Source organism: Mobula birostris, chromosome 27 (genome assembly GCF_030028105.1).
Source record: "Mobula birostris isolate sMobBir1 chromosome 27, sMobBir1.hap1, whole genome shotgun sequence".
Lineage (NCBI taxonomy): Eukaryota > Metazoa > Chordata > Chondrichthyes > Myliobatiformes > Myliobatidae > Mobula > Mobula birostris.
In genome coordinates this window covers 17,387,236-17,399,747 of record NC_092396.1, presented here as the reverse complement: position 1 = coordinate 17,399,747, position 12,512 = coordinate 17,387,236, and the positions used below count along the sequence as shown (strand labels likewise).

The following is a 12,512-nucleotide window of genomic DNA, read 5'->3' as shown; positions in this document are numbered from 1 at the left end:
ACTCCTTCAGTACCCCATTTGCTCCTGCCTGCCTATACCTACTCTGCACCACTTCCTAACTAGGGTCTCAACATCTCTCGAAAACCAAGGTTCCATAAGTCTATTTCTGACAGGAACATATAAATTCTGTATTCTCAAAATTTCACTTTTGAAGGCGTTATGGTCACCAGATGCAAAGAGATCTCTACACAAACATCTGTTAATTCCCCTTTCTCATTCCCTAATAGGAGATCTGGTATCACACTCCCTCTAGTTTGGACTTCTATGTACTGATTAAGGAAACCTACCTGAACAAATCTGACAAACTCTTTTCCCATCCAGCCCTTGTACAGAATGGGAGTCCCAGTCAATATGTGGAAAGTTAACATCACCTACTATCACAACCTTGTATTTCTTGCCAGTCTGCAAACTCCCTACAAATTTGCTCCTCTAAATTCCACAGACTTTGGGGTAGTCTATAAGATAATCCCATTAATATGTTCATACCTTTCTTATTTCTCAGTTACAGTGCCTATAAAAAGAATTCACCCCCCCCCCCCCGGGAAGTTTTCATGTTTTATAGTTTTACAACATTGAATTACAGTGGATTTAATTTAGCTTTTTTTTGACACTGATCAACAGAAGAAAAGTGAAAACATCTCTACAAAGTGACCTAAATTAATTACAAATATAAAACACAAAATAATTGATTGCATAAGTATTCATCCCCTTTAATATGACTCACCAAATCATCACTGGTGCAGCCAATTGGTTTCAGAAGTTAAATGGAGATCATCTGTGTGCAGTCAAGGTGTTTCAATTGATTGTATTAAAAATGCACCTGTATCTGGAAGGTCCAACATCTGATGTGTCAGTATCCTGGCAAAAACTGTACCATGAAAACAAAGAACACTCCAAGCAACTCCATGAAAAGGTTATTGAAAAGCAGAAGTCAGGAGATGGATACAAGAAAATTTCCAAGTCACTGAATACCCTTTGGAGTATTCAAGTCAATCATCAAAAAATGTAAAGAATATGACAGCTGTAAATCTGCCTAGAGCAGACTGTACTCAAAGACTGATTGACTGTGCAAGAAGGAGATGAGTGAGAGATGCTTCATTGCAGCAGACCCTGGAAGGTTTGTAACAATAGAAGGTTAAATGAATGCAGCAAAATCAGGGAAATCTTTATACTTTATACAAACCCCATTTCCAGAAAAGTTGGGATATTTTCCAAAATGCAATAAAAACAAAAATTTGTGATATGTTAATTCATGTGAACCTTTATTTAACTGACAAAAGTACAAAGAAAAGATTTTCAATAGATTTACTGACCAACTTAATTGTATTTTGTAAACATACGCAAATTTAGAATTTGATAGCTGCAACACACTCAACAAAAGTTGGGAGAGAGGCATGTTTACCATTGTGTTACATCACCTTTCCTTTTAATAACACTTTTTAATCATTTTGGAACTGAGGATACTAATTGTAGTAGATTTGCAATTGGAAATTTTGTCCATTCTTGCTTGATACAAGACTTCAGCTGCTCAACAGTCCGTGGTCTCCGTTGTCTGATTCTCCTCTTCATGATGCGCCATACGTTTTCAATAGGAGATAGATCTGGACTGGCAGCAGGCCAGTCAAGCACACGCACTCTGTGTCTACAAAGCCACGGTATTGTGGCCCGTGCAGAATGTGGTCTGGCATTGCCCTGCTGAATAAGCATGGACGTCCCAAGAAGAGACATCGCCTTGATAGCGACGTAAGTCTCTCTAAAATCCTAACATTCGCCTCAGAGTCAATGGTACCTTCACATACATACAACTCACCCATGCCGTGGGCACTGATGCACCCCCATACCATCACAGATGCTGGCTTTTGCACCTTTCGCTGATAGCAATCTGGATGGTCGTTTTCATCTTTGGCACGGAGAACTCGACACACATTTTTTTCTGAAAACTAGCTGAAATGTGGACTCATCCTGACCACAGCACACGGTTCCACAGTCTTTCAGTCCATCTGAGATGAGCTCGGACCCAGAGAACTCGCCGGCGTTTCTGTATAGAGTTGATGTATGGCTTCCTCCTTGCGTAATACAGTTTCAAGTTGCATTTCTGGATGCAGTGACAGACTGTGTCGAGTGACAATGGTTTTCCAAAGTACTCCCCAGCCCAGGTGCTATAATTGTCACAGTAGCATGACGGTTTCTTAGGCAGTGCCACCTGAGGGCTCGAAGATCACGCGCATTCAACAGTGGTTTCCGACCTTGCCCTTTACACACTGAGATGTCTCTGAATTCTCTGAATCTTTTCACAATATTATTTACTGTAGATGTTGAAAGACCTAAATTCTCTGCAATCTTGAGTTGAGAAATGTTCCTTTTGAACTGACTAACAATTCTCTCACGAATTTTGGCACAAAGGGGTCTGTCCCAACTTTTGTTGAGTGTGTTGCAGCCATCAAATTCTAAATTTGTGTATATTTACAAAATACAATTAAGTTGGTCAGTAAAACTATTGAAAATCTTTTCTTTGTACTTTTGTCAGTTAAATAAAGGTTCACGTGAATTAACATATCACAGATTTTTGTTTTTATTGCATTTTGGAAAATATCCCAACTTTTCTAGAAATGGGGTTTGTATTAAAAATAGTTAAAATTAGTAAATATTAAATATTTAAATTATAAATCATAAATAGAAAATGGGAAGTAAGGTAATGCAAAAAAATCGAGAGGCAGGCCCGGATATTTGGAGGGTACAGCCCAGATCCGGGTCAGGATCTGTTCAGCAGTCTTATCATAGTTGGAAAGAAGCTGTTCCCAAATCTGGCTATACGAGTCTTCAAGCTCCTGAACCTTCTCCTGGAGGGAAGAGGGACGAAAAGTGTGTTGGCTGAGTGGAAAATCCTGGAGGAAAATCTGATGCCGTCTGCAAGAGAACTGACTTGGGAGAAGAATGTTTTCCAGCAAGACAATGACCCCAAGCATAAACCCAAAGCTATCAAGGAATGGCTTAAAAACAACAGAGTTCAGACTTCAAACCAATTGAGAATTTAAGGCTGGACTTGGAAAAAAGGTTGTTCACTCACAATCCCTGACAGAGTTTGAGCAGTTTTGTAAAGAAGAATGGTGAAAATTGCAGTGTGCAGATGTGCAAAGCTGATAGAGACCTATCCACAGAGACTCAAAGCTTTAATTGCTGCCAAAGCTGCATCTACTAAATACTTGTCTTGATTTGAAGGGGTGAGGCAATCAACTATTGTGTTTAATAATTGTAATAAATTTGGCCAATTTGTTGAAATTTGCTTTCACGACAAGAAAATCTTTTCTATTGATCAGTATCAAAAAAGCCAAAGTAAATCCACTGTGATTCAATGTTGTAAAACAATAAAAAAACAAAAACTTCTGGGGGGGGTGGTTGAATGCTTTTTATAGGCACTGTCTATCCAGAAAGCCTCACTCGATGAGCTCTTCAGTCTGTCCTGAGTGAGCACAGCTGTGACATTTTCCCTGACTAGTAATGCCACCCCTTACCCTCTAATCCCTCCTGCTCTATCACATCTAGAACAGAACACCAGAACATTGAGCCAACAGTCCTGTCCCCTCTTGCAATTCAGTTTCACTAATGATTACACTGTAATAATTCCATGTGCTGATCCATGCCCTAATCTCATCCACCTTTCCTCCAATACTTCTTGCATTGAAATGCACACAACTCAGAATATTAGTCCCACGATACTCAACCTTTTGATTCCTGACCTTGTATGTAGACTTAACAATATCTTTCTCCACTATCTGTTCTGGCACTTTGGTTCCCATCCCCCTGTAACTCTGGTTTAACCCTCTCCCCGTGCAACATTAGCAAACCTTCCTGCAAGGATATTAGTCTTCCTCCAGTTCAGAATCAAACTGTCCAGGTTCTACTCTCCCTGGAAGAGAGCTCAATGATCCAAAAATCTGAAGCCCTCCCTCCTGCACCAACTCGTTAGCCACAAGTTAAATTGTATGATTTTCCTATTTCTGGCCTCACTCGCACATGGCACAGGTAGCAATCCTGAGATCACAGTTCTGGAGGTCCTGTCATTTAACTTGGCACCTAACCCTCTGAATTCGCTTTGCAGCATCTCGTCACCCCACCTGCCTATGTCAGTAGTACCGCCGTGGACCACAATCTCTCTAGATGCTCACCCTCCCATTTAAGAATCCAAGATGTTACAGATCCTGGCGCTTGGGAGGCAACAAACTATCGGGAATCTTGCTCTCGCCCACAGAACCTCCTTTCTGTTTCTTAACCAACAAGTCCCCTATCACTACAGCTCATCCCTTCCCTTCTGAGCCATAGAGCTAGACAGTGCCAGAGACCTGACTGCTATGGCTATCCTCTAATAGGTCACACCACCCCCCTCCCCCCCCACCACACACACACAGTATCCAATGTTCCCATCCCACTGCAACTCTAATTTAACACCCCACCTCCCACTGTTGTGCAGCACTAGCAAACCCTCCCACTGGGATGTTAGTCCCCCTCTAGTTTAGGTGCCAGCAGTCTCTTCTGTACAGCTCCCCTCCCCCCCACGGTATCCAACCTTTTGTTGAGGGGAATGGCCACTGAGCTGCCTATCCCCTTTCCCCTTCTTGACAGTCACCCAGTTACCCATGCCCTGCACCTTGGGTGTAACTACCTCCCTGTATGTCCTGACCATTAGCCTCTCGAATGATCTGGAGTTCATCCAGTTCCAGCTCCAACTGCTGAACGTGGTCTGTTAGAAGCTGCAGCTACTGTGTGGGATTCCCTCTTTCAATCTATTATTCTATTGATCTTGCAGATAGCATGATCAACATTCCTACATTGAGAACAGATACATTTGCTCCATCATTTGAAACTATTGAAGGGATAGGTTGTGCTTTGGTTCCATTGTCCAAAATAATTATTTGTCTTGCACCTCACACTGTCTATGTAAAGACCAGGTGTAATGTTGGGTCTATAAAAAAAATTCATAATACCTCATTTGTGAAAAGTGATACTTCAATTTCATTGTACAGTATGAAGTACTATAACCATTTTTGTGTTTGAGAATTATGATTTATGAACTTGGTGCACAAAATATTTGGAGATTAAAGGTGGTTATCTTCTCCCAGAAAATTTGGAGGCACAAAAGAAAAAGATACAATGCTTATTATCTACATGGCTTGTCTTAGGTTGAACTGGATTGATGGCATTATCAGCATTTTTGGTGACCTTCTGACTTGACAAACATTAATTCACAAAGACAAGCAACTTTCACCTTCATGATATTGCCCATCTTCATTCTGTCATTACCTGAGCCCAAAACGTGCCTTCATTTCCTATAGACTCAGTTTTAATGTTCTCCTGACTGACATGCCATCTTCCATTTATCACTAACTCAGACTCCTTCCATTCTGCTGCCTCTGTCCTAACTCACAATTAACAATCACCCTGGTTCCTTGCTAAATTACTTGGGCCTGGATTTTAATTACTCCTTAAAAAAAAACCCTATTGCCTCAGCTGACTTTACACATTCCTCTGAGAACTTTACAAAAACTTGTAACTCAAACTTTTCATAGACCTGAATTTCCATTTCCTCGTGAGCAGCAGCTATGCCATTAGGCTTTAAGATTTTAAATAATGTCTTAAAACCTCTCCAAACCTCACTGCTCTTTTAACACCCTGCCAAAGGTATACTGGAAACAAACTTCAGACACCCAACCCAATGTCAACATCTCTTGTGCAATGCTGAATTGTTATCTGATTACAATTGTTATTTGTATGTGGATTTCAGCAAGGCATTTGACTGAAGGCAAAGAGTGGTTGTAGATGGGTCATATTCTGCATGGAGGTCAATGACCAGTGGTATGCCTCAGGGATCTGTTCTGGGACCCCTCCTCTTCGTGATTTTTTTATAAATGACCTGAATGAAGCAGTGGAGGATGGGTTAGTAAATTTGCTGATGGCACAAAGGTTGCAGGTGTTGTGGATAGTGTGGAGGGCTGTCAGAGGTTACAGTGGGATATTGATAGATGCAAAAATGGGCTGAGAAGTGGCAGATGGAGTTCAGCCCAGTTAAGTGTGAGGTGGTTCATTTGGTAGGTCGAATATGATGACAGAATATAGTATTAATGGTAAGACTCTTGGCAGTGTGGAGGATCAAGGGGATCTTGGGGTCCAAGTCCATAGGACACACAAAGCTGCTGCGCAGGTTGACTCTGTCGTTAAGAAATCATATGGTGCATTGGCCTGCATCAATCATGGGATTGAGCTTAGGAGCAGAGAGGTAATGTTGCAGCTATATAGGACCCTGGTCAGACCCCACTTGGAGTACTGTGCTCAGTTCTGGTCGCCTCACTATAGGATGTGGAAACCATAGAAAGGGTGCAGAGGAGATTTACAAGGATGTTGCCTGGATTGGGGAACATGCCTTATGAGAATAGGTTGAGGGAACTCAGACTTCTTTCCTTGGAGTGACGGAGGATGAAAGGTGACCTGATAGAGATGTATAAGATGATGAGAGGCATTGATCATGTGGATAGTCATTTTCCCAGGGCTGAAATGTCTAGCATGAGAGGGCACAGTTTTAAAGTGCTTGGAAGTAGGTACAGAGGAATTATCAGGGGTAAGTTTTTTTTTAAAAAACTCAAGACAGTGGTGAGTGCGTGGAATGGGCTGCCAGCAACGGTGGTGGAGGCAAATACGATAGGGTCTTTTAACAGACTCCTGGACAGGTACATGGAGCTCAGAAAAATAGAGGGCTATGGGTAACCCTAGGTAATTTCTCAGGTAAGATCATGTTTGACACAGCTTTGTGGGCCGAAGGGCCTGTATTGTGCTCTAGGTTTTCTACGTTTCTAACCCGGCCTCCAAGATCATTACCCAGGCCCCTCAATGTTTCTCTGATTATGCCTGTATATACCTCTCTTTTAAAGGCACTTTAGAAATGCAAGCAATTTTTGTTCATGCTTAACACCTTGTTAAGCCATTTTTTGACCTTGGTTTTTGCCAGATTTCCAGATCCCAGAGCAGCTGAAGCAAGTAATATCCAGCAAAACTCTTCACTATCCCAGAAGAGAATCCAACTGGATCATAACTTAATGAGTCTCGTTATGGTTAGCCATTGATCATAACAATGTAAAATTTCTCTCCCAGGAAATCATTTTAAAATAAATGATAAGGTTTAAAATAAGGTTTTCTGAAAAATTACTGCACATTCTTTTAAAAGGATATTAAAGACGCATACTTTTAGAACAAGGCTCTTTTTAGTCTGATATTGAAGACATGATGATCTTCCTTCACATAATGCTGAAATAACCTGCCTAGATTTGCAGATGGAGAATGGAAACTAAATAAAAGGAAGTTTTATTATGGCAATAGTATCTGGGTTTATTTTTTTAATTTCTTTGTACATCAAATAGACTTAAAACAATCTTTTTTTTTTCCAGAGCACAGGAATTGCTACACAAGGTCTGAAATAGTTCAGACTATTACAGCATCCAGTGTCAAAAATGACATGGAAAATCCATGACCAAATGTTTTAGTGATCTGTAAAAGCATTTTTTAATCTTCTATACACAGAAAAGAACAAAAAAACTCTACATACATAAAAATAATCATATGTGCATTCTCTCTTTAATTTATGGTATATGGAGATGTTTAGCAGCTGATCTCTGTTCAGGTCCAACCCCATATCGTAGCACATCTCCTCCTCAACGATCCGTGTCAACCCTGTGCGCTGTAAAGGGAATCAGAGGAAGCAGTTACTCAGCCACAAACCACACATTAATTGCAGATAAAAAATAGTTGATTATTTTAAAAATGTTGATGAGACAATAATATCCTTTATTAAGTAGTATGCCAGATTGAAATACAAATCAGATACAAATTTAGAAATCTCAAGCTACAAATATATCCACCATTCCCTTTGCTTCCCTATAAAGGATAACTACCAAAGCAAACAGTGACAATGCTCACAGGGGGGATAAAACTTGAGCTGCTGAACAGAACTGCAGAAATTCAGAGAAACATGCACAAAATGCTGGAGGAACTCAGCAGGTCAGGCAGTGTCCATGGAAATGAACAATCAACATTTCAGGCTGAGGTCCTTCATCAGGACTGGAAGGGGGACAAAGCGGAATAAGAAGGAGGGAGAGGGGACAGAGTGGGAGGTGGGAGAGGGGCCGGAGCAGGAGGTGGGAGAGGGGCCGGAGCTGGAGGTGGGAGAGGGGACGGAGCGGGAGGTGGGAGAGGGGACGGAGCGGGAGGTGGGAGAGGGGACGGAGCGGGAGGTGGGAGAGGATAGGCAAAATGAAGTAAAAAGCAGAGGTAATAGGTGAAGAAAGTAAAATGTCAGAGAAGGAATCTGATAAGAGAGGAGAGTGGAGCATGTGAGAAAGGAGGGGCACCAGGGGGAGCTGATAGGCAGGTGAAGAGAAGAGCCCAGAGGGTAACCAGGGTGGGGAATGAAAGAAGAGGGAAGGGGGAGGAGAAAATTACCATTAGAGAAATCGATGTTCACGCTATCAAATTGGAGGCCTTCCATATGGAATATAAAGTGTGCTCCTCCAACCTCATAGCGTCCTCGTTGTGGCAATAAAGGAGGCCACGGACTGACATGTTGGGATGGGAATGGGGATTGGAATTGAAATGGTTGACCAGTGGGAAATCCTTCTCTTTTGTGGATGGAGCAAAGCTGCTCAACGAAGTGGTCTCTTAATCTACGGTGGGTCTCACCAATGTAGAAGAGGCCTCACTGGGAGCAGTGGATACAGTGGACGACCCCAACAGATTCACAAGTAAAGTGCTGTCTCAGCTGGAAGCACTGTTTGGGACCCTGAATGGAATCAGGTCCCACACAGTCCTTCCAGGTGAGAGGACGTGGTGAATGGGCACGGTAGCACTTCCTCCGCTTGCAGGGATAAGTACCGAGAGGGAGACCGATGGGGGGTGGCGGAGACGAATAGGTAAGGGGATCACAGAGGGAGTGACCCCTGCAGAAAGCAGGCAGGGGGGAGATAAAGAAGTATTTAGTGGTAAGATCCTGTCGAAGATGGTGGAGGTTGCGGAGAATGATGTGCTGGATGTGGAGGCTCATGAGGTGCTGAGAGAGGACAAGAGGAACTCTGGTTAATAGGGAAATTATTTTTCCTGTGGAGCTGAGAAACAAAAGGTGGTGGATAACACTCAACAATCTTCCATTTCCCATTTTAAACCCATTGGAAATAACTTTGTTATTTTGTCTTAGTTAACACCATAAGATTTAATTAAATAATTAGACCATTCAAGACCAACAAGTCTTCTTCTTCATTCAGTCATGGCTCATTATTTTTCTTAACTGCCATTTTTCTGTCTTCTCCCTGCAACTCTTAACCTTGAATGCTAACATGTACTTTCTAACGCCCAGTCCCACAAGCTTTTTCTTAATGCACCAATAAACCATCTTATCACATCCTTCTCAGCAGCTGAATAAGCAATAAATTCTGGCCTCTCCAGGAACATCAGAATACCAGAATCATCAGTGATCCTCTGTTTATAATAATGTCACAGTTGGAAGTGTTTAAGTGTGTGGCTGTGTGCTATTTCTTAAGTAATAATTTGCTCTATATTTGCATGCGGTAAGATCAGGACAACAGTGAAGCAAAGGTTTAACAGACAAGTACCAAACATTTATCTCCAAAGAGCCAAGCCATTTCCCATTACCACTTTACCAACTGCCTTCGCCATCTTTGCTTCATTGGCAACTCATCCACCAAGATCTCATGCATCAAGCCTGATCCCAGCAATGTACTGTAATACTCATCAAACAGTGCTGAAAAAAGGCAGCTGCTAAAGTAAAAGTTTGACTTCATTTAAAATGACCACAAAATACCGGGAATCTGTACCTCATGCTGGACTTAAAATCCTGAATTTGGTACTTTGCACATTATTAAGAGTATATATTAACTGAGTATTTTTGCAATGGTTGAAAGGGTTCACTTTGAACATACATTGCTTTGGTATCCTGAGAGATTCGTTGTCCGCTGCCATGACCTGATGCAGAACTCCTCGGAACAGGTAAATCACTTTTAGGCTCTTTTCCTCCCCGACACATGGGTCATAGAATCCTGGCACGCCAACCTGTAAAAGATGTCAGATATGCAAAACAATGCAAATGGAATGCGAGCAGGAAGAAACTTGGCAAGTACACAGTGGGGTCCCCATGGCCCCATATGTTACAACGAAGAGGGAGTTGGGGTAGCAAAAGGTCACGCAGATTAGAACATCCTCAGCTTTATTCACTTTTCAGCAGCAATTGAGAAGCTGCTTTGGTGACAAGCTTGGTGGAAAGGGGAATGAAGATAAATCTTCCCAAGTTTTACTTTTGATCATGGCAGATGATGAACACACACTTATTGATGCAATTTAAAAAAAATATGCTTAGCTGTGATGCTGTTCGTGGTCCAATATCACAGTAATAATCCTACTTTAATTCACAATTACAGAAAGTGGGATCTATTGACGATCATGTTAGGAAGATATTAACAAAGTTTAGAGAACAAATCATTTTAGTTACAAAAATGTTGCTAGAACATGACCCTTGCTCTCTAGCTATTTGGCTTAGTTGAAAGCACTCTGTTCCCTGACATAAATCACAAGTTTGAGTCCTCCACAACAGTATATGAGCACTTACTGTAGACATGATATTGCTGATGGTGGGTTCAAGTGGTGAATTAAAGCTCCAGTTACAAGGTGGGAAATTACCTCAAAACGAGAGTCACGATGAAACCCATCAAATCAGATTAACTGAGCTTTTGTTTCCCTGTCTAACAATTGTACTTTGGCTGTGAAATGTTCCAGAACATCCTGCAGTCGTGAAAGGCACTGTATATTTGCAAGGTCTTTCTTTTATAATGACAGCACACTGTACATCATTTAGCAGTAAAACTAACAAAATTATACAATGGGATCCTAAGCCAGAAGCAATGATGAAGCTTGCAGTACATCATATGATGATGAGGACTTCCTTTAGCCAGAGAGTGAATTATTTATATTTGTTTATTTATTGAGACACAGCACGGAATAGGCCCTTCCAGCCTCACTACTCAGAACCCCCGGTTTAACCCCAACCTAATCACGGGACAATTTACAATGATCAATTAACCCACCAACCAGCACATCTTTGAATTGCAGGAGGAAACTGGAACACCTGGAGATAAACCCACGTGGTCTCAGGGACGTACAAATTCCTACAGATAAGCCAGGAGCAGATAACAGATAACCCAGGTCACTGGTACTGTAAAGCACTGTGCTAACCAATATGCCACAGGCAGCTGTGAAGTCCGAATCATTGGGTATATTTAAAGTAGAGGTTGATAGGTTCTTGATTAGACAGGGTATCAGAGGTTGCAAGGTAAAGGCAGGATAATGGGGTTGAGAGAGATAATAAATCAGCCATGATAGAATGGAAGAGTAGACTTGACGGGCTGAATGGCTTAATTCTGCTCCTATGTCTTTCGGTCTTATATGTAGGTTTTAAAAGTTGTGTATTGCATTCTAGTCTCTTGTCTCACCTGAAAGATCAAATCACCCACATCATAATGAGGGGTAATCTCAATAAAACCTACTAAACGTTGAAAGGCCTTGATAGAGTGAATGTGGAAAGGAAGTTCCCTATGGTAAAGGAGTCGAAGACTAGAGGACACAGCCCCCAAATAGAGGGGCATCCTTTTAGAACTGAGATGAAGAGGAATTTCTTCAGCCAGAGAGTGGTGATCTTTGCAACAGGTGGATGTGGCGGCCAAGGGAGAGGTTGATAGACCCTTGATTGGTCAGGGCATGAAGGGATCTGGGGAGAAGGCAGGAGATTGGGGCTGAGAGGGGAAATGGATCAGCCATGATGAAATGATGGAGTAGACTAGATGGGCCAAATGGCCTAATTCTGCTCCTATATCTTATGGTCTTACAATGCCAGTGTCAATGATGTCATCAGTGAATAGCAAACAAGCCGAAGTTTAAACATAGCTGTAGATGTGAAGGCAAAAAAATAGGCAAAATATCCCAAGTTCTGCACTGGGAGTAAGTTGCTCATGGACTGCCTAAAGGCAAGTTGGGAAAGTCAACATTGTAGATATAAAAATTAACCTTACCTTGCATGCTTCAGTAAGGATGAGTTTTGACTCTTTCACCAGACATTGAAGAGGAATAGTCACATCAATAACCTTTGCCTTCTCATTCTTACCACTGCTGTCAGTCACAAACTTCCCATACCAGGCATTGGTGATGATTAAACCTGGGAGAAGACAGGTAGATATGTGCCTTTCTGCAACACTGCTTACATTCGCAATAAATTGCACAAGCTAATGAGAACACAGAACGGAGAATCTGAAAACAAGATACTAGGGGTGAAGGAAAGGAGCAGAGGTAGAAACACGAAGGATCTACAATAACTGCAAATAGATCAAATATAAAAACATAGAGGTATAGGAAAGAATAAATTAGGGTGGTCAAAGGACTTTCAGAACAGATGTTTAGGCAGCTAACCATCT

At 41.7% G+C, this 12,512-nt stretch overlaps 1 protein-coding gene across 1 annotated transcript in view; it reads right to left on the bottom strand.

Moving 5' to 3' along the window:
- Positions 1-7,360: 7,360 nt before the first annotated feature.
- LOC140188609 (dnaJ homolog subfamily C member 11) overlaps positions 7,361-12,512 on the bottom strand; it is a 41,142-nt gene continuing 35,990 nt past the window's right edge. Inside the window, exons 14-16 of the mRNA XM_072245042.1 lie at positions 12,114-12,256; positions 9,975-10,104; positions 7,361-7,723 (exon numbers count right to left, since the gene is read on the bottom strand). Of these exons, the coding sequence (XP_072101143.1) occupies positions 7,698-7,723; positions 9,975-10,104; positions 12,114-12,256 (299 nt within the window). The 3' untranslated portion in view covers positions 7,361-7,697. The remainder of the gene's footprint in view (positions 7,724-9,974; positions 10,105-12,113; positions 12,257-12,512) is intronic.